Source organism: Strix uralensis, chromosome 2, assembly GCF_047716275.1.
Source record: "Strix uralensis isolate ZFMK-TIS-50842 chromosome 2, bStrUra1, whole genome shotgun sequence".
NCBI classification, from domain to species: Eukaryota; Metazoa; Chordata; class Aves; order Strigiformes; family Strigidae; genus Strix; species Strix uralensis.
Window position 1 is genome coordinate 62905978 of NC_133973.1, and position 20073 is coordinate 62926050.

The following is a 20073-nucleotide window of genomic DNA, read 5'->3' on the forward strand; positions in this document are numbered from 1 at the left end:
CATCACAGAACTCTATCTGGATATATGTGTTCAGTATTTTAAAAAAATAGATTAAATGGCAGATGTCTTCTGTCAAATAAAGGGGGTTTGGGGCTCTAGGGAATTTTTCTATGGCATGATTGACTGTTTTAGCTACTAGTTGACTAGCATGACCTATCTGCATGTGGAATTTCTTCATAGGTATAAATCCTGTCCCTTAATCCTTCTAGTGTTCTAGGTGTACTGAATATGCTGATTTCCTACTGGCTACGGGCTAACTATAGAAGGGGCCTTATTGATGTTCAAGAGACTGTCAGCAGGAATCAAAAAGATGAGCATAGTACCTAGAAGAGGTTTGAAGAAAGACACACTAATTTATGTGGATTAATCAAGCTGACTAAAAACTATTGTTTGGAATTATACCCTGAAAATCTGGACTCTGCAGCTAGATTTTTTTAACTTTTCACTGCCCAGCGGTCCAAGAATGGGTAGGTGAAAGTACTTGGAGAAACAGAATTACAGTGGGGAATTCTTACCCTGGGAGACATACAGAGATTCATTAGTCTTTAAAACTAGTTTTTTTGTTTTAAATGAAGTTCTTTGCTGCTGCAAAATTTGGGGAGTGTAGCTAGAATTGGAAGTGAAATGTTTCATTTGGTGGGCTAATAGTCTCCCAAGTCTGACTTGCTGGTTTTTTTTTTTCCTTTGGTCACTGTTGCCAGAGTTTGCTCTTCAGACTTGATGGCTGTGGCAGTTATTATGTATTAAGCCAGTGAAATCTCTCTGAAAATAATCAGTTTCTTTTTGCTTTGGCTCAAGACGATGTTGCATTAATAATGTAATACACGATATTATAATGCTATGTACATTAATAAGTCTATACTATAGTGGTATTAATATAATAAGAAAAGAATGACACATGGATTTTTAGCATGGATTGTGTTTAGTCGCTTGCGTGCGTCACTGTTCCAGGCATCCAGGCCAAATTTATATGTTCTTATACAGTTTTGGGATGTTACTGTTAAGAGACAAAGCCAGTGTGATGTAGAATATTATTACTGTTCTTAAGCGAATATCAAAGACACAAGTGCTTTTGTAATAGCAGTGTAATAGAAGTGGTGTGAAATGTTAATGGAACTATATCTTAACAATGTATCTTTTGCTTATGTGAATTTATCTGAAACTAATAAATCTTACTATAGGAAGCCAAAATGCTCTACAAAGACACAAGTGCATCCCATAACTATTCCATGTCTTTCTCCTAACTTTGTAATTATTGACCTATTATTGCATGATTTACAGCTGCTAGTGTAATTTTGAACTGATTAGAAACATTTGTTTTATTAAAAATTTCCTGGTTGAGCAAAATTAAGATATTCTGTGTTTTCTGAAAAAACACAAACTGTTAGATGAAAAATTAGGATAGTTCAGCTCAATATGAGGTAACATCAGTAGTACAATATGCAATATGGTCTCATATTACATATATCAGTAATGTGTATTATAATCATGAATATAATCATAATTAATAAAATCACCCTATGAAGTTATAAAACAGGTGGATTTAAGTACAGGCCACTTTTTCATGGGTCATGTTTAACATAGTTGCTAGAACGGTTAGCCTGTCACTTAGATTTCCAATTTACTTTTTTAGATTTGAATTAATAAATTTTAAAACACCTACCTGTCCATGTCTATTACTAGCAGAAGCCATCACATTTATAGCAAAATCTCTGTGTAATGGGGAGACTGTGCTTTAATGGCCTAATGGAAGGCAGGCATCTTTCTTTTTATAAAAAGGAAAGTATAAAAAATATACAGATGGAGGGGAAGACTAAAATTGTTCACTTAAACCTAGATACCCAGTTTGCTGAATCAAACTGTGCTTAAAATAATTACGATTAAGTAGATATACTGTACTACTAATTCAGAACCTTATGCAGAGAACTTTAATGAGTGATGGCTGAATAACGGAATATTAGAATTGCTGTCAGCTAATGGGATGCATGTGTGTGTTTGAATGGTGTTTAATTAGTCTGCTTATTCTGGATCCTGCAGAGAACTATTGTGCTTAATAGCAAGAGTTACAGGTCAAAAACTTTTTCATTTTCTTATAGCATGGAAAAAAAACTTCAGGCAACGGTCAAGGTGCAAGAGCTGTCTGCCAAGAGGAATATGATGCATTTTTATCAGTTTTCACTGAGTTCATGGTTGGCAGGCTATTTCTGTCATCTTCTTGTGCCAGAGATGAGAGTGAGCTTTTTAAAATGAAACAGCCACCTGTAAGAGTTGCATTGGTCTGAAACCTTTTTACTTTCCTTTCAAAGTTACATTTGGCATTTTGATTTTTATGAAGATCCAACTCTTCTAGCATCTAGATCATTGCCTTTGCTTGTAGGAAAATAATGTAAATAAATGATGTCTGGACTGTTAAAAGCAAGTTAGTGAAAGTTGCTTTCTCTATTTTGTTGATTTTTCTGTTAATTTTCTTTTTATCTTTGGTTTTCTGATCAAAAAATGAAGGGCTTATGTGGAAGTTCTTATAGCAAACTGCAAATGAGAACTCCTACATTTTTAAAGGAAGTGAAGTTTGCAATATGATTTTTTTTATTTATTTAAAAAGTGAAGCAATGCTGTCACTCCAAGATAAGTGATTTCCAGAGGATGGGTTGAGGACCATATGTGGAGTGATAGGTCAGAGAAATGAAATTTAATGTTTTTGCAAATATTTGGGCTCAAACAGAACTACTGTTCTGCAAATGGAGGAAGTTAGAGAATGTCTCTTCTAAGTTTGAGGGAATTGCATAGTTTTTCTTTGCATATGATCAGTAACTGTTAATAAACTCTTGCAACAAATGGAAGACTAGTAGCCTGTTATTATGGGGACATTTCTAGTTTAACCCCCAAATCTGTTGAAGTAATGTGGGGCTGCTGAACTTTTCTGTCTTTGCTATCAGAACTTTAGAGCTGTATGTTTAGATCTAATGATGTTTCATTGTGCTTTGCATAGGTGTGATAAGCAGCTGTGGTTTCAGGGAACTATGGAAAGGTTTCAGCAGCTGTGGCTTCAGCAGGGAAGGAAGGAAGCCAGGACAAAATACTGAAGGAGACAACAATGAAAAAGCAAACACAAATTGAATGGATTCAAAAAAGCGTAAACAACAGAGAGACTTGGGAAAGGACTTACTGTTCTGTGATTTTCTTTACCATTATTGGGCTGAAAAAGTTTGTTTGTTTTTAATCTATTTCTAAAGAAAAAGGATTTTTTTAATGTAGTCTTTAAAATACAGTCAACGGCTAATGCAGAAGTAATTGAATGGAAGAACAGATTCTCTCCCCCCACCCCCCCCCCAGCAATTCTGAGGCGAAGATTATTTAAGTAGCTTATATTTTAAATCCCTATTGACACTTTGTGATTATGAATTCACTTTCTTGAATTTCCAGTGCAGTTATATAATCAGAAATCCTACCTGAATCAATCCTTGTTCTTTTGTGTCATTTTCTTTTCCTGGCTTCATTCTTCTTGAGCTCAAGTTAACTTTTGTGGAGGCTTCTATGCCTTCTGCAGGAAAGTTTATGAAACCACGTCAAGAACATGATCTGCTGTACCACATGGAGTAAGCTTTGTCTGATTTAAACAGTTGAGTTTAGAACAAAATCACAGCTGCTGATTATTCTTAAAATAACTTACTAGAAGCAAAATTGTAGTGGTGCGTTGAGAATTCTCAGAAGCTTATCCAGCTAGGTTGCAAGAGTTAATTTTCTTGAAATATAAGGAAATGTTAATGCCAATGCCTTATTCTCTAGAGTTGATGGGGATGGACAGGAATTTCACTGCCAGCCCTGTTGGAGGATGGCAGCAGCGTATGCCAGCAACCAAACTAGATATCCCTTTGACTTAATTAAGTGTTCTACCAGACAGAATAAATTACAGTTTAACTGCAGAGATAAGATTAGCAAAAGATTAGAGTGGGGGCTGCCCAGTTTACAGTACAGTAGAAGTTCACTTTGAAGTCTGCTCAGGCCCTTGCTTTTTTCGGCTTGGGATAAGTGAGCAGGGCTGAGACTTAGGTCTGTGTGGGAAGTATGAATTTGGTGAGATACATGTCTTACAAGTGCAGAGATCAAGACATGGTCTGGGGATGAGAATGTGTGACGTGGTGGCAGTGGCCTGGGGTTTGCGAAGGTGAGGTGCATAGAAGATAAGGCTATGTGGCTGAGGTCTTATCTGAGAGGAGGTCAGGAGATGCCATGGGAAGAACAAGGGAGATTTTGGGCATGGGGAATGGCACTTGATCCGGTGGAATGAGTAGAACAAGTAAGAGAACAGGCCAAGGTTGTAAGGCAGTGGATAGTGGTGATGGAGCATGGAGCTGCTGTTGCTTTGGTCTTGGGAAGGCAGCGTGTAGGTGGTAGTGCAAGCAGGGACTTGGGGTCCTTGTGGGGTTTTCATAGAGTGTACAGCTCTGGCACTGTTGCCAGTTGCAAAAGTTCAGTGAAAACAATTATTCTTAATTTGTTAATTTACTGAGTTTGTCAAGTTCATACCTTTAAACATTCACAAATTAAGTTACTAAGTTATTAGAGGGAAAGATGTCCACATAAGCAGTGTAGTGAGAGCGTTAGGCTTAACAAAACGCAGGTAGGTACTGTTGTACTTGCAACCCCAGTATGTCAGAAACAATGAAGACACCGAATGTGTTTTTCTTCTCTTATGCTGCACCATCGATTGCCTTGTGAACTTTCTTTAAAGAATTGGTGGAAGAAGAGCCATATTTTTGAAGAGTCATATTTTTTTGAAAATAGAAACCAAAGAGTTGTTTTCCAAATTTGTTTTGAACAAAGTTCTAGTTCTCGTTTCAGCACTTGGATGTGTTGATGGACTCCTTGCAGATGACTGAATGCAAGAAGTATTGGTGGGAGCAAAAGAAGAAAGTAATATGTGCTTCTTCTGGCTAAGAAAGCCTTAAAACACTGTAGAAAGAAAAGCAGGGTTGTGTAGTCAAAGCAGATATTTGACTTTTCTACCATATGGTTGACTTACTGTTATCTTCAGCTGCTAGTTTCACAGAATCACAAATTGTTGAGGTTGGAAAGGACCTCTGGAGGTCATCTGGTCCAACGCCCCTGCTCAAGCAGAGCCACTTAGAGCCAGCTGCCCAGGACCATGTCTGAATGGCTTTTGAATATCTCCAAGGCTGAAGACTCCACAATCTACCTGGACAGCCTGTGCAAGTGTCCAGTCACCTTCACAGTGAAAAAGTGTTGCCTGATGTTTGGAGGGAAGCTCCTGTGTTTCAGTTTGTGCCCACTGCCTCTGGTCCTGCCACTGGGCACCACTGAGCAAAGTCTGGCTCCATCCTTTCTGCACTCTCCCTTCAGGTGTGCAAAAATATACATTAAGGAGATGCCCTCCAAGCTTTCTCTTCTCCAGGTGAAACAGTCCCAGCTCTCTCAGTCTTTCCTCTTAGGAGAGATGTTCCGGTCCCTTAATCATCTTGGTGGCCTTCGCTGGACTCTCTCCAGCACGTCCATGTCTCTCATACTGGGGAGCCCAGCACTGGACCAGCACTCCAGCTGTGGCCTCATCAGTGCTGGCATCAGCATCATCACCTTCCTCGACCTCCTGGCAACACTCCTCCTCATGCAGCCCAGGACACCCATTAACCTTCTTCATGGCAAGGGTACATTGGTGGCTCATGTTCAACTTGTGCCCACCAGGACTCCCAGCTACTTTTCTGCCAAGCTGCTTTCCAGCTGGGCAGCCCCCAGCACATAACTGGTGCCTGGGGTTGTTCCTCCCCAGGTGCAGGATTTTGCACTTCTACTTGGTTCCTGTCAGCCCATTTCTTGAGCCTGTTGTGGTCCCTCTGGAAAACAGCATGACCCCCTGGTGTATCAACTACCCCTCCCTGTTTCTGTTGGTTAAGTGAAATAGTTCTCTTACAGGAGTTGTGAAACTTCTATTATGGTTCCAGAATTTTGGGATCATGAAAATAAAATTGCTTGAATAATTTATCACTTAAAACCTCAGACTTTTCCTTCACTTTTGGCTACTGTAGTGTCAATTCACTGTTTAATATGTCTGCTGAACATCGAGTAAATTAATAATGAACTTATTAAGTTGGCATTGAGTTGCCCTCAGTTATGACAGATGAATTGGTTGTAAATACTGTTTCTTAATTGTCCTTTCAGTTGGTTGTTTTGATTACAGCTACCAAAGAAGTCCAGTGTTCCTTTACTTTCAAACATGTCTCCTTCTTCCCCTCTCCCAACACATATACCACTGTCAAAATGTTAACTACTGCCTGAATAAAAGCAAAATTGTTTATCTGAAGGTTGCTTATGGTGTAAGCTTCCACATGAGGTATTTGGAGAAGGAGGGGAAGCTCTCTCTGAACTGTAATCTTGGTGGTTGCTCTATCTTCATGCAACATACGAAGAAAATGACTTTGATAAGAATTTGAACACCAAACCCAAGGCAAAAGAAATTTTGTTTACTTTTTCAGGTTTTAGTTGCTTGAAAGACTTGGGTAAATTTTGGGCCATGTGAAAGGATTAGAGATTAAAATGGAGAAAACAATTCTTGATTCTACTTTACAGCAGTGTATACGAAAGTTTTCTGAAATAAAGTTTTCTGAAATAAAACAATGCTGTGTTACGAAGAACCCTGAATTCAAAGCCTGTAGGCATTTAGATTGTAAGCTTAAGGACTGTGAGAATCATTTTCCATACCAAGGTGATCTGAGAATGTAAAATAAAATGTATGAAAAGACAGTTTATCAGACAAATCTTAACTTTGTGAAAACCATAATTATGCAACCCATCTGGAGGGTTGCCTCACTATTTTTTAAGCTTGTATTTTAGCATAGGTTAGCATAGCTTAACATTTGACAGGTGAATGTGTTTAAAAAAAAAAATCTATCACATATGAGCTAAAAATGGTGTTTAGCTATTTTTGCAAGAAAAAAGTTGTGAAAAATAAATTCCTTAAGTGCCCCACTAAAGTATATGACCACATCTGATGAAGGAGAAAGTGAATGACATTTGTTTTTAAAATATTTATAGACTGAGAATGAGGCAAGAAATTGAATCAGTGGTGAATGGTTGAAATTTTTTTTTTGCATTGTTGCAGTGCAGCTTTACTTCACACTATTCCAATTTTGAAAAATTTAAGCCAAATGTAAAGCTTTTAGCAAAAGACAGACTCTTTGCAGAAGCTTTATGTGCTGTGTAGCTCTGAAGAACAGGGACTACTTTTCAGTAAAGCATGGTCACAGTGTAATTCTGGTGCTGCACAACAGATAAATTGCAGATAAGTTGAATAATGTCTAGCTCACACTGTGTGATTGTTTTCCCTCTTATCCCCTTGAGATCAGGAAATAGCAAGTGACGAATATGTACAGCATGTCAGCTCATATTTTATGCTGAAAGAAAAGTGACTGAAATCATTAATATGTGCAATATGAAGTCAAGAAACTGCTATGGTAATTTAATGTGTTGCAGTGGTGTCAAAACAGGCACTGTGTCTTTAATTCTTCATATTAACTCAGATTAGCTAGATCAGAGAATGGCTTCCCTGATGGTGGTTGTAACTCTTAAAACCTGTAATCCTTAATCATTAAAATATCTTTAGGAAATAGATCAAAATAAAGTGTAAGTGGACTTCTGTGTATAATGGTAAATATTTTACAGCAGTTGTGTAAGTAACATTTTTGTATTGCACCTCAGTTAAAACACTTTGGAATTGAATAATAGTTACATAACACAAAGATGCTTCCAAATAAGCCTTCAGCAGGTTTGCGGGTTTTTTAAAATGTCTCCACTACATCACTTTGGTATGCTAAAGGTATTCTGTTTTTTCAATTTCATGTACTCCCCTCCTCCCTTATGCTGTATTGTGGCAAATTATAGCCTGGTTGTTACAGAATTTGCTTGGGATGTTGGCACCTGTTTTGCAGCATTTTATAAAGCAGAGAACAACATTGGTAGAAGGCAAGTTATCCTGGTCATTAGGATTCTTCAAGGTAGATCCAAATTCATAAATCATTAGGAGACTCGTGTTACAGCTGTTGCTTTCATGAGTGCTTCCAGCTAGCAGAGTCCTGCCATTTGTTCTATCACAAGTATTTGTCCTATTGCGCATGCAGCTTGTTGGGAACTGACCTGGACTGAGGCGGCCCCTCGCTCTTCCCCCAGGCGCAGCTGGTTCTAGTCTTGATCGGTTTCATAATCTGGTTCTGCATGTGAGAGGAGGTGGTGTAGCAGCTGGAAGGAAGAGGGAGGGCTGTGAGAGATGCTTTGCACAGCAGGACCAGTTTGAACTGGTTAAATACGTTTATGAATCTGTGCCTTGATGTCATGTGTTCTGGTTGAGTGCCCAGCTCTTCAGTTGATGATTTGGAGAGGGGGCTGTGTTGACTTTCCTCATGCTTCCCCATTTTGTGTCTTTATGCAGCTTGACTTTGTTTGGATAGCTTTTCTGATGGGAAAAAGGACACCCCGCCCCTGATTATTGCATAACGTCACCTTGAATATGTGGATAGTTCTGAGGTGACCAAATCCGTGCTTTTGATGAGAGTTTTTTAGCGAAAGTTCATCTTGCTGTGTTTGAGCCTATCTAAAAGTTACTGTTTTGCACTTTTAGTCTGAAAATAGCATAGCTAGAGAATCAGAGATCCTGAAGATTATTTAAATCCCTATCATACACACACACACTGAATATACTAGTGAGGTGATACATGTGTTTTCTTCATCTGGGACAAAATATAAAGTCTGATGTATTTTAATGTATGTTAGCTTGAGTTGGCTTGAGGGAAAATTGTTGTGTAACTATATATAATGTATTATTTTTAACAGCTCGCTTTTACACGAGATGGACTATGTGGCTTGTGGAATGAAATGGTAAAAGATGGGGAGATTGTATATCCTGGAACAGAGTTAACACAAAGTAGTGAACTACCTCCAAGAAAAGGTATGGATTTTTTAAATTATTTTTTTCTTTGTTCATTTTTTCTTTCATGGCAGTAATGAAAATGGAATTCAAATTTCATACTGTCACAGAGATTTTGTTTATCATCACCTGTCTATACAATTTGCAGGTGTTCATGTTTTGAATTAAATACAGTTGAAACTGATTTCTTAGAAGTGTACAGAAAGGTAATGTCTAAGCCTTCAAATGAAGGCTTAAATCTGTTCTAGCCTTTTGAAATTAAACTTCATAACTAGGCATGTTATTATGAGAGAGGCTTGGCAGTGTCCTTTTGTTTGGTATATGCTTGGTGAAAAAAAGAAAGCTGAAGCCTTTGTTCGAAGGAAGTGGATTGAGGAATGGGGTAAAGCTGATACTGCTGTTTCTAATTTTGTTTACAATCTTCATAAAGTATGTAAAAGGTCAGCTAAATAACTGTTCACAATCTGACTGAGAATGTAGTGCTTTTTTTTTTTTTTGTCTTCTAGTGTACTTGAGGGCAGTTTAAACACTGTGGATTCTGCAAGTGGCAGAGCAGTGCATCTGTTTAGAGAGATTAATTCGGTGGAGGTGGATTTTGTTTCATGATGGGCTATGCCAAAATGGAGCGATTCTGCTCTTGCCTTTTTTCCTTCTGATTGTGGTGCTCTTTTGACTCCTTATTGAACAGAAAATTAAACTGGTCAAAAAAGGAAAAGGTTTATGCTTCCTAACCTGGCTGAACTGGGCTCACCAAACAGTCAGATAAGTTTTGCCAGTAATTTATGTGACTCCTAAATAAATGAGCTCTGTCTAGGAGAGGGATGGAAATACTGCCTTTGGTAGTGGTGAACTATTATTTCATCTTCTTTGACTTCCTGAACTGTACTGTTGGATAGACATGGTATTTTAAACCAGTAATGCTCAATTACTTATGGAGAGAAATTTTTTTGTACTTATGAATTGCCTTCTTTAAAAAATGGGGGGGAGGGGGAAGTCTTTTTGACTAGAGGAAGTTATTTCTACAGGAAAGAAGCTGTAATAAATAGTTTATGAGAGGAGAGTGAATTATATGTTATTTCTATCAAAAGCTTTGTAGGTTGTGAGTGGCTGTGTGCTGTAGTAAGGACTAGAATTATGCTCCTAACTGTTTCAGAGTTAGAAAACTTTTTTTGTCCTCATTCTGCTTCTGCCCCTTTTGAATATTATTGTTAACACTAGAGGAAAATACAGCTGTTCTTATCAGAAAGGCTGCTATAACAGCTGCTCCTGAAATGAGTGGAGGTAGTGTAATATTTTTTTCTTACGACTGGTTTAGGAAAGGCATCATAAACTTGATGTAGTGAAGGGAAGGGTAGTCCCTTAAATGAACAGTGGGAATCTCCCCTCTGCTGAGGGGACACCTCATCACTCTCTACACTTACCTGAAAGGACACTGTAGAGAGGTTGGTGCTGGTCTCTTCTCACAGGTGATTAGTGACAGAACAAGAGGGAATGGCTTTAAACTCCAACAGGGGAGGTTCAGACTGGACATTAGGAAAAAATTTTTCACAGAAAGAGTGGTCAGACAGTGGAATAGGCTGCCCAGGGAGGTGGTGGAGTCACCATCCCTGGATGTGTTTAAGGGTCGTTTAGATGAGATGCTGGGGGATATGGTGTAGGGGAGAACTTTGTAGAGTAGGGCTGATGGTTGGACTCAATGATCCCAAGGGTCTTTTCCAACCTGAATGATTCTGTGATTCTATGAAGTGCTTTCCCATTCATTCACTGACAGCTCCTGATAGAGGTGTTGTCATGGTTGTGGTATAACGATTCAACACACTCTACTCTCATGTGGCAAAAAGATAACAAACATCTATAATAAGACAATGTATTAAAGTAAATACCTACTTTACAAATGAAATTGATGCAGTAGCCTCTTTTTGTGCCAGATACACATGATTTTTAGAGTTGTACTTGTGCTGGTCTTTGACAGAAAACTATTCTTCCAGTATCTTTATAGCTAAGTAGCCACAGAGAATTGGGATTTTTGTTAGTTATGGTGCTGTGGTGCGTTCAGTGATTCTAAGAAAACTTATAGAAAGATACAGTATAATTGGGTTTTGTTTTCAGGGGAATCATTGAAATACCAACTAGGAAAATGCAAGCTGTCAGTTCTGATCCAACATGTAGAGAGCAGTATAAAGTAAAAAACCAGAAGTGCTAAGCAAGTCAATCATCCACGACTGCGTGTTCATCCATACTTGGGATACCTACTCTGAATAACGGTGTGACGTTGTTTTTAAAATGCTGTATGTATGCATGTACATATGACTTTAAAGGATCAAAAAGGTGTAAAGTGTTAAAGGCTGTAGGATACCGTTATTTACAAATACAGAAATTCTGACTGTTTACTGTAGAAATAAGGCATTTATTTTACCTTAAAATGTCAGTGGTCCAAGCCGTGATGAGGCTTTCAAAAGTTTTCTGGTATCTGTGGTGTGTTTTGTTGGTGGTGTGTGGTTGTTTTTTATTTTGTTGTTGTTGAAGCACAACTGCCACTTCTTGTTTCAGGTACTGTATTGTGGTGGGCTGACCTTAGCCAGTTGCCCACCCAGCTTCTTGCTTGATGCCCCTCCTCAATAGGACAGAGGGAGAAAATAAAACAGAAAAGCTCGTGGGTCAAGATAAAGTCAGGGAGATCACTTACCAGTTACTGTCATAGGCAAAACAGACTTGACTTGGGGAAAATTAGTTTAATTTAATATATTGCCATTTCAGATAGAGTTGGAGAGTAAGTAACAAAGATAAAAATTAAAACAGCACCTTCCCCTCACCCTTCCTTCTGGGAAGGTTAAGTGTAGGTGTTATATAGCACAGATTGTGTCTCTTCCTTTCCACAATTAGAGTGCCTATGCTCTTCTACATAGGTACTTCTAAAACATCTATTTCTTGAAAAGCTGCAGTAGTTTAGAAATTTAAATATAGCTTTTTCAGGCTCTTAACTCTTAGAATTAATGTATGAATTCTCTTTCAGTGAAGTTAACCTCGATAAATGCCATTGTGCTGGCCTACAGGATTGGTAAAATACAACCATTTTGCTTACTAGACTTGAGTTTTGAGAAGAAAAAGCTAATCAAGGCTATTTTTGGTCAGTGTTGATCAGATTGCATGTTTGATTCTGTTAGGCAGTGGAACCAGAGAAATTGGCGGTCAGTTTGCACTTCTGAATTTGCAGCTTGAATTGACTTTCATGAAGTTAAAATCTAGAGTACTTTAGTCTGTTTAGTTGGTAGTTAACTTTTTTTTGCATAAACGATCTACAAATGTAATTCAAGAGGAAAAGGAAAAGTGCATACAAGTAATGAGGTTTGTATAAAACCCAGTGCTTTTATATTAAAAGCAATATATCTTAATCTCAGTATTCAGATTTTGCTGCTAAATTGACTAATTTGGAGATAAATAAGAGAGGTTGCTGTAAGCAGTCCTTTTTGTTCAGTCTGTTTGTTTTAAGAAGTTTTGATTTATGCCCATCCATTGTAACTCCTTTTCTTCAGTAGTGCTGTAGCTCTCTGTCGATGCTGACGGGGCTGCTTAGAGGAGGAGGCACTTCATTCTTTCAGTGGATATCAGCAGTGATAATAGGCTGGAAGAACATGCTATTGATAGCAAAAAGCATTCCTCTTCTCTCTGGGAAGAATATGCAAGTAGTGTATTTTTTTTTTCCCTTGTTAGCAAGAACATTTGGTTAGGAATAACCTCTTCTTTTTTTTTCTTCAAGGCACTTTCAGAAAAACATGTTTGATAAATGCGTTCAGCAGAATGTGTTTGCATGTTTCCAAGTATCATCTGAGGACACAGCTGTGACAGTAGTGATGTCCAAATACAGGTGCACTTGCAGTATGCCATGTACTTAAAAGATAATCAGGCTGCCCTCAGGAAATTTGGATCAGATTAATATCTTGTATACTGGAAGTGTACCGAAAATAATAAAAACTATTAAATAATGTTATTCTTACTAATTTTTAAGTGAGAGAACCATTTATGTAAATTTTTAAGACATATCAGACTATGCAGGCATCTCTCTTGCAGGTTTTTTTTTTTTTTTAATATTTTTGATTCCTCAAACCTCTGTATATGTGGGAATTTCTGTTTCAATTAGCTATTTCAAGTTTCAGGGCAAAAATATAAAATTGTCAGCTTCATGCCTCTGTCCTACCTTTGGTAAATACTGTGGGCTTCCTCTTATCTTCTGTTCCCCCTTTCCTGAAAGTTGGACCTTTGTCAGCCTAGTGCTGTTGAATCCACAAACCTCATTCAGTGTTGCACCTGCAACTAGATAGTAAAGTCCAAACACCACAAGTGCTTCCAGAGAGGCTGGCAGAAACCAAATCTTTATGATAAGAATAACACGGTATGTGGGAATTGGTTATACCGTTCAGACCATGTATGTATCAAACTGTAGTAGCGAGCAGGCACACAGGCTGGCTCCTGCTTTGAGCCTACTTTCCTTGTGTAAGAAAGAACTTGTTAAGAGTGAGAAGTGTCTCTTCTTCTCTCTCTCTTTTCTGCTTCTCCCAACCCAGCTATATTGGCTGTACCAGCTGGCTCAAGTGTTCAGTACTCAGCTGTACTCTCTTTGCAGGACAGAGTCTGTAGTCACCCTGTTGGACAGTTTGACTTCCTAAGTGTAAAACGCTTTATTGCACATTCAACAGATAATTTAAAGAATGCATTTTAAAAAATAGTCTACCAAGGAAGAAAAAAACCCAACTTTATTTCTGATGAGGGCGATGAGATCAGAATCTTCTGTCATCTGGACTTCTACGTGTGGAAGGCTGTGTAAACATGGTTTGCAAATCATTAGGCATGCATCGTTCCTTCATAAATAACTATCAACTGAAGTTTTTATATATATATGTATATATAAAAGAAAAGCTCTTTGACAGAAAACAAATTACTATTTTGTATTTCAGATGAAAAACTTCCTGGATCTGGCACTACCAAATACTATTTTAGAGTGATTGTAAAATACAGCCCTTGCCTAAAGCACACCGGGTAACTTTTTGCCTTGTAAATGACAACATCTGTTGGGAAACTGTTGTAGGCTTTTTCTTTCTACTGAGGGATTCCTAATTATATCAGTTCATTTGGCATTTAAGAGCTGCACAAGATGATACTGTAACAGGTGCTGGAGGTGACTATGCAGAGTCTGTTATTTTCTTCATTGAATATGAAATATAAATTCCACCTTTAGTTGCTTCCTTTTTATCCTCTGTTTATACTGGATTAGGCTATTGCTGTGCAAGATAGAGCACACACATGGTGAGCTACTGCACTTGGGTTTGGGAACTAACTTCTAACTGATGATGGTTACTTCACTTGTTCAGTTTTGACTGGCTAAGTATAGCTACCTCAGCTTGGAGGCTTAAGGTTGTAAACCAAAACACAGTTAAGAGAAAGTTCTTTCAGGGAAATGTTACATGGTAGCTTTCCCCCACCACAATATTCATGCTTCAGTCTGAGGAAGATGAAGTTAAAACAAGTTGTCACACTGCAGCATGTTTTTTCATGCTTTGTTTTGAAAACTGTCTTATTACTTGTTATTTTGGCCTGTGCCGGCTTCACTCAAATTTCTTTCTCCCTGCCCCTCTTTCTGAGAAATCTTTGGGGCTCCCTTTTTAAAAATCCTTCTCATCAAGCATAACTGAGCTTTGACAATTGTGATGTTTGTGTTGCTGCTTTCAATCATAACTGATGCCAACTTTGTCCTTTATGGGACAAGTGGTTTTTTGCAAGTATAGTGAAAAGTCTTTGTGGAACAATTTGACATGGGATTTTAATGTGATTTTTAGCTGAGCTCCTTCCCACTTATTCTCTCATTGCTCCCCTTTTCTGTTCATAGAGACAATGAAAAAAAAAATCCTTCATGTGGATTTGCATGTCAGGGTTGTTTTTACACAATACAAAGCTTAAGTTCCCACCTGGATCGGGACCTTCTCCCTTTGCAGTGAGGAGTTGGGCAGAATGATTTAAGGTCGTAGCCCTTTGTCATCCTTTGCCAAGGATCTGTTAAAAAACGTAACAAGTTCTCTTACAGCTGCCTGCGAAATGTAGTGTCTTGGCACAGCACCCTTCTACCAACTAACTAAAATCCCAGACCCTGCAGAGTGTGTCTTTAGATGTGTGGGTGAGTGGAGAAACAGTGAGATTATGGTGTTACTGTGGGAATATTCTGAACTACTGGGGCTAAACAGGGTCCTTAGTCACTGGTTTAACTCTCGAAGGGAATCTATGCCTTTAATATTTTTTACTTGTGCCTTGAAGTAGAAACAGCTAGATTCAGTCACATTCTGGACATGTGTTATCATGCTGTACTGTTGGCTGTTCCTTGGTGTTTGAGAAACGGTTATACCCTCTATGGTTGCCACTTACAAGTGGGATATCCAAACTGTTTTTTCCTGTTCTCAAGTGACTTTGCTAGCTCTTCCTTAGCCCACAATCTCAGCTGCAGCATGTATGCTCTTCTCTTCTTTTTTTCCTGTTCTCCTTCAGTCTTCATCTGCCATCTCCTGAGCAGTAGTGTGGGTTATAGGTTAAGAAACACTGGCTTTAATTTAAAGCTTGTATAATTAAGGCACCTTAAAAAGGTTTAATTTGGGAGGTGCTATTGTCTAGTCTAACATTTTTTTAACAAAGAGGCAATCACAGATCCAGTTACAACCAGATTAGGCATTCATTTTTTTTTTTCAGGCCAGATGGCAAGAATAGTTGAATGTTTTGTACATTGTGATAAGTGTATTTTGTATGTTCTGAGGTAATGAGAGCCTTTGATCTCCAAGTGGGGTCATGATGAGTCTGAGGCAGGCTGCAGTCAGATGTGCTGTGTCTGGCTACAGCTGTAAACCTCTTGCCTATTATTGTCTTCTGAAATATGCTGGTATACGTGTATATGTTTTGGGTGGCACGGGTGAGGTAGAGAAAAATACAAAATTCTAGTGCTTGTCTGGCTTCTTTTGGCCATGACATTTTGGGGGAGAGTCTCTTGTAGACGAGATTGGCAGATAGGAATGGAGGATCAGTCATTTTCAAGAGCCTGGTGAAAATGGCAGGACCTAAACTTTTCATGGGTAAGTTGCAAATGGAACTTGAGAAATTTTGGGTGACATTCTTAGAAAAGAAGGTCGGGATGAGGAAAGCAGTTGCTAATGTGGCCCTTAATTGCAAGGTGATCTTGTACATTGAACTGACTGCAGGTATAGATATGGAAATCTATATCCCCAATATGAATAAGGAGAGACTTTCAGCTGTCTAGTTCTACTGTATTTAGAAAATTGGGACTTTCATGCAGCCTTTGACTACAGAGATAAGTGACTAATGTCTGTTCTATCTTTATGAAAGTAATCTCAAAAGGATTGCAAATGCTGTTTTGTTGCTTGGACAGAAAGTGGTGGTATTATTTTCATTACTTGCTGGTAATTACTAAGATGCTAGATACATTACAGATGTTGAAATACTGCTGCATAAAATTAGTGTAAATGTCAATATATAGCTCTCCTTGATTTTGAAATTTAGGCAGTTGCTATCTTTTTTTTTTTTTCTGTGTTGGAATATGAAAACAAGTAAATACTGCAGAAATGCAGATGGGAGCAAAAATCTGACTGAAAGTGCATTCTTTGTGATACTGTGTGTTGTGAATCCTTTACAAGTGTTTCATGATGCTATTGATCTTAAATGTTCATCCTCCCTAGGAGGTTACAGGAGTGATTTCTAAGGTCACTGTCATACAAAATGTAACACAAGACCTAGCACCTGTGGCAGTTAACATGGTAAAATACTACTTCTCCCCACCCTGTACTCTTAATGATAGACAGTACTGCTGTAGACTTGTGGGCTGGGCATTTCACCTTTACATTTCTAATCCAGAACTGAGTTCAAGGGGGGAAGTAGCTTAAATGGTCTTTTAATTTCTACACCCCCCCCCCCCTTTTTCTTTTTCTTCAGATGATAGCACTGAATGCCAAACTGCATCAAAGAAAGAAGAGCAAAACGATAAAGAAAAGAAAGATGAAGAGGAGGCTCCACTGCCCACTTACAGAGCCAAATCGATTGTTGAGAGTTGGGTGTGGGGCAAACAACCAGGTATTACAGCTGTTTTGGTCATTCTTAGTGAAACATGATGTATTCTATATTGATCATTACTTTTGTAGCATCAGGAAGTAATCGGATCAAATGTACTTGGTGACAGATGCATCTGTTAGGTTAGTGAAAAAGTTGGATAAGTGGTTAACTGTGACTGAACTTAAACATTTGCTATAATTACTTCCAGATTTAGACGCATGACTTGAAGAGGCAATTTGCATCTTTCATGCTACTTGAAGGAATGATAAACTGACTTGGAACAAATGCAGTAATACAGTGAATTGTTATGATGTCTTCAGAACACTTTTCAGTTGCAGACGCTAAAAAGACATTGCCTAGTTCTTGAAGCCTGAATTTTCTGCAGGCATTACAGGTTTAATAGGTGATTTTTCTTTTTGATTTTATGGTCTGGTAGGTAAGTTTGAGTGAATCATGGGAGGAAGGTTGAAATGGTTAATTCAGTTAGCTGTCTGTCCCGACCTTTGCTGACAGTAATCTCACCTGTGATGGCTGTGGAAAAATGGTTTGTGTGTTCACATCTTCACGTATGGCTCTTTAAAATACTGATTTTGATATTGAAGACAGTTGAAGTTCATGGCTGTGTATTACTGCAGAGCAGCAATTCATTGTGTACGTTTAAAAATAGCAGAACAGAAGAAGCTTCACTTCAGTGTGGCTTTTTTTGCAGTTCTGGTGCATGATATTGCCTGACATGGTGGCATGTGACTTTGGAGACAACTGTTGTGTCCCTTTTCCTTTCCCCTCACCCAGCAGCACTTGAAAATCCCTGGGAAAAGTATTGTCTCTTCAGCGCCAGAATCCTCATCTGTGTAGTGCTGTTTGCTAGGGAAGCTGTTTGTTTCTGTTGAGCCACAGGTCAGCTGCCAGTCTGCTGTCCTCTGCTCTGTGCCAGCCAGCTTGCTCCCTTTTCTTAAGGACAGGAGGACAGATGGACTTGCTGTCACTCTAGTAATGGGACAGAATTTGTAGGAGGAATGAAAAGAATTGCCATTACAGTGGAAGGGGGAGTGAGAATTGAATGTGTTGATGAGATGCAAGGTCACATTATTTTTGTTTTGTATTTTTATTTAGTGTTTGTTGCTGAAGAGTAAAATAAAACTATTTTACAAAATGGTAATCTAAATGCCAAGTATCTTACCAAATTTCTCCCAACTGACCAAGGTGTTTGGGACAAGACCTAGCCTTTAAGCTCCCTCCAATTATTTCTTAAAAAATTGAAAAAACAGTTGTTTAGGAAAAAAGGCATGTATGTATGTTTGGAGTTTTCAGAAAGAAATAACTTACTCTCTTGTACTTACTTTTAGTGCTTATGTATAGTATGGTTTATTGGCACACATATAGATACTTACTGTAGAAATAACTTACGAAGACTTTGTCTAATAAATTTGTGTTCCTTGGTCTCTGTTACCATTTGTGCTTGAAGTTTGCATCACCTAGCTGTGACATACGAATTCTTAAACAATACTACAAATATACTTGCAGTTTATTTATAAAAGTGTTACAGGTGGCTTTTGTTCATGATTGTATGTAACTTTTTGGTTGGTATTTGTCAGAAACATAGCTAACAGATGCCTTTTGAGCCATTCTAGTTTTTGTGTCTTGGTAATTAATTTTGAAAAAAATACAGAGAATGACTTCAATTTTCATAAAATGAAAATTGTGTTTCATAAAATGAGGAAAACTGTTTTAAGCTTTTCTTCTGTCATCCTTCATAAAAATGAAATTAACCTTTGAACATTTGCCTGTCAAAAGCATGAAGGAACTTCTGAAAAGAAGAATTGTTTCTTAAGTATATTGTTGCTGATCAGGTAAGAATTAAAGACTTACTGTGTTTTCATTAATGCTTTATATTCCTTTATAAGTAAGGTATAATTTGGAGCTGTGAGCTTGGAGTTAGTTTACAAAAAGAACTGAAGAGGCATTTAGTCTGTGTTTCAGGTCAATACCCTGAGCTATTTCTACTGAGTTTAAACAGTCTTACATTATGAAATTAGTATCTAAACGTTAGACAGTATATATCTATGTTTTAGAAGTGCTGTAATACACTTTTTTTTTTGCCAAGAATTGTGGAGGATCATGCTATTGAACTTCAACAGGCCAGTGGGCCTTGTGACATCCCTCCCCCATGAGGGCTGAGAGATTTTGAGAGCACACAAAAACCATGTTCACAAAATGTGTTGAGAAGCAGTACTTTTTGTCCCCCCCCAGTCCTGGGCTTGTTTTGTAATCCTGGCACAAGTTCAGAGAAGCAAAATGCTTTCCCTAGTTCTAATTTTGCTGAGATCACTACTCTGCCAGAACAGGACAAACAGGTCATAGCTTTTTTTTGGAATGGTCTTCTTATGACAAGTACTGTAAAAATGTGTAAGATAGTAATAAATAAATTGGTAAGTCATTATTTAACTTTAAGGTGTTTTTCCTTCTTTCTTGCATCTTGGTGTTCATCCATTCAATATTCAGCTCTCAACTGATGTCAGTGTTTTAACTATTCAGGCCTCATTTCTGACATGAGTGCTTCTTTAAAACATCTTTCCCCTATCCTATTCCTACCAGGTTATGTGTTCATTAACCAGTTCTTGTGATTCTTTCTAAAAATCATGTTTTACTACTTGCATGAGTTGTCTTTTGAGAAAATATTTGGTTTTTAGCATCTTACATGATTTGGAGAGAAGTCCAGGTTTTCAGCCCTGGATATGGGGAGAAAGAGGAAACCCTTTGAAGCGGTTGTTTAAAATGTACAGAAAATAGAGCAGTATTTCATTTTCTTGGGCTTCTTTTTCTTAGTCATGATATGCTTAAGGTTGGCTATATTGAGTCAAACCAAAGGACAGTCTAGTCCAGTGTCCTGACAGCAACAGCATAAACAGCAGTAGCCAAGTGAATAATTAGGTCCCATGTTTATGATACATTATCTGTAGCCTATAGACTATGAGCCAGAGGTGGTGCTATGGGGAAGTGTGAATGTGTGTTTGGATTCCCCATCCCTCTTTTATTTTGCTGGA

The 20073-nt window shown here is 38.1% G+C and overlaps 1 protein-coding gene across 7 annotated transcripts in view; it reads left to right on the forward strand.

The window, feature by feature from the left end:
* HERC2 (HECT and RLD domain containing E3 ubiquitin protein ligase 2) overlaps nt 1–20073 on the forward strand; it is a 113672-nt gene that overhangs the window by 3046 nt on the left and 90553 nt on the right. For 5 of the 7 annotated variants that reach the window (XR_012627569.1, XM_074858981.1, XM_074858984.1 and 2 more), the window contains exons 3-4: nt 8839–8953; nt 16913–17050. Coding sequence is in view for 5 of the 7 variants with exons in the window: in XM_074858981.1 (XP_074715082.1) it covers nt 8839–8953; nt 16913–17050 (253 nt within the window). In the remaining 2 variants the exon portion in view is untranslated. Of the gene's footprint in view, nt 1–8838; nt 8954–12689; nt 12798–16912; nt 17051–20073 lie in introns of those variants that run through there. The other 2 variants (XM_074858986.1, XM_074858985.1) reach the window with 2 other exon arrangements.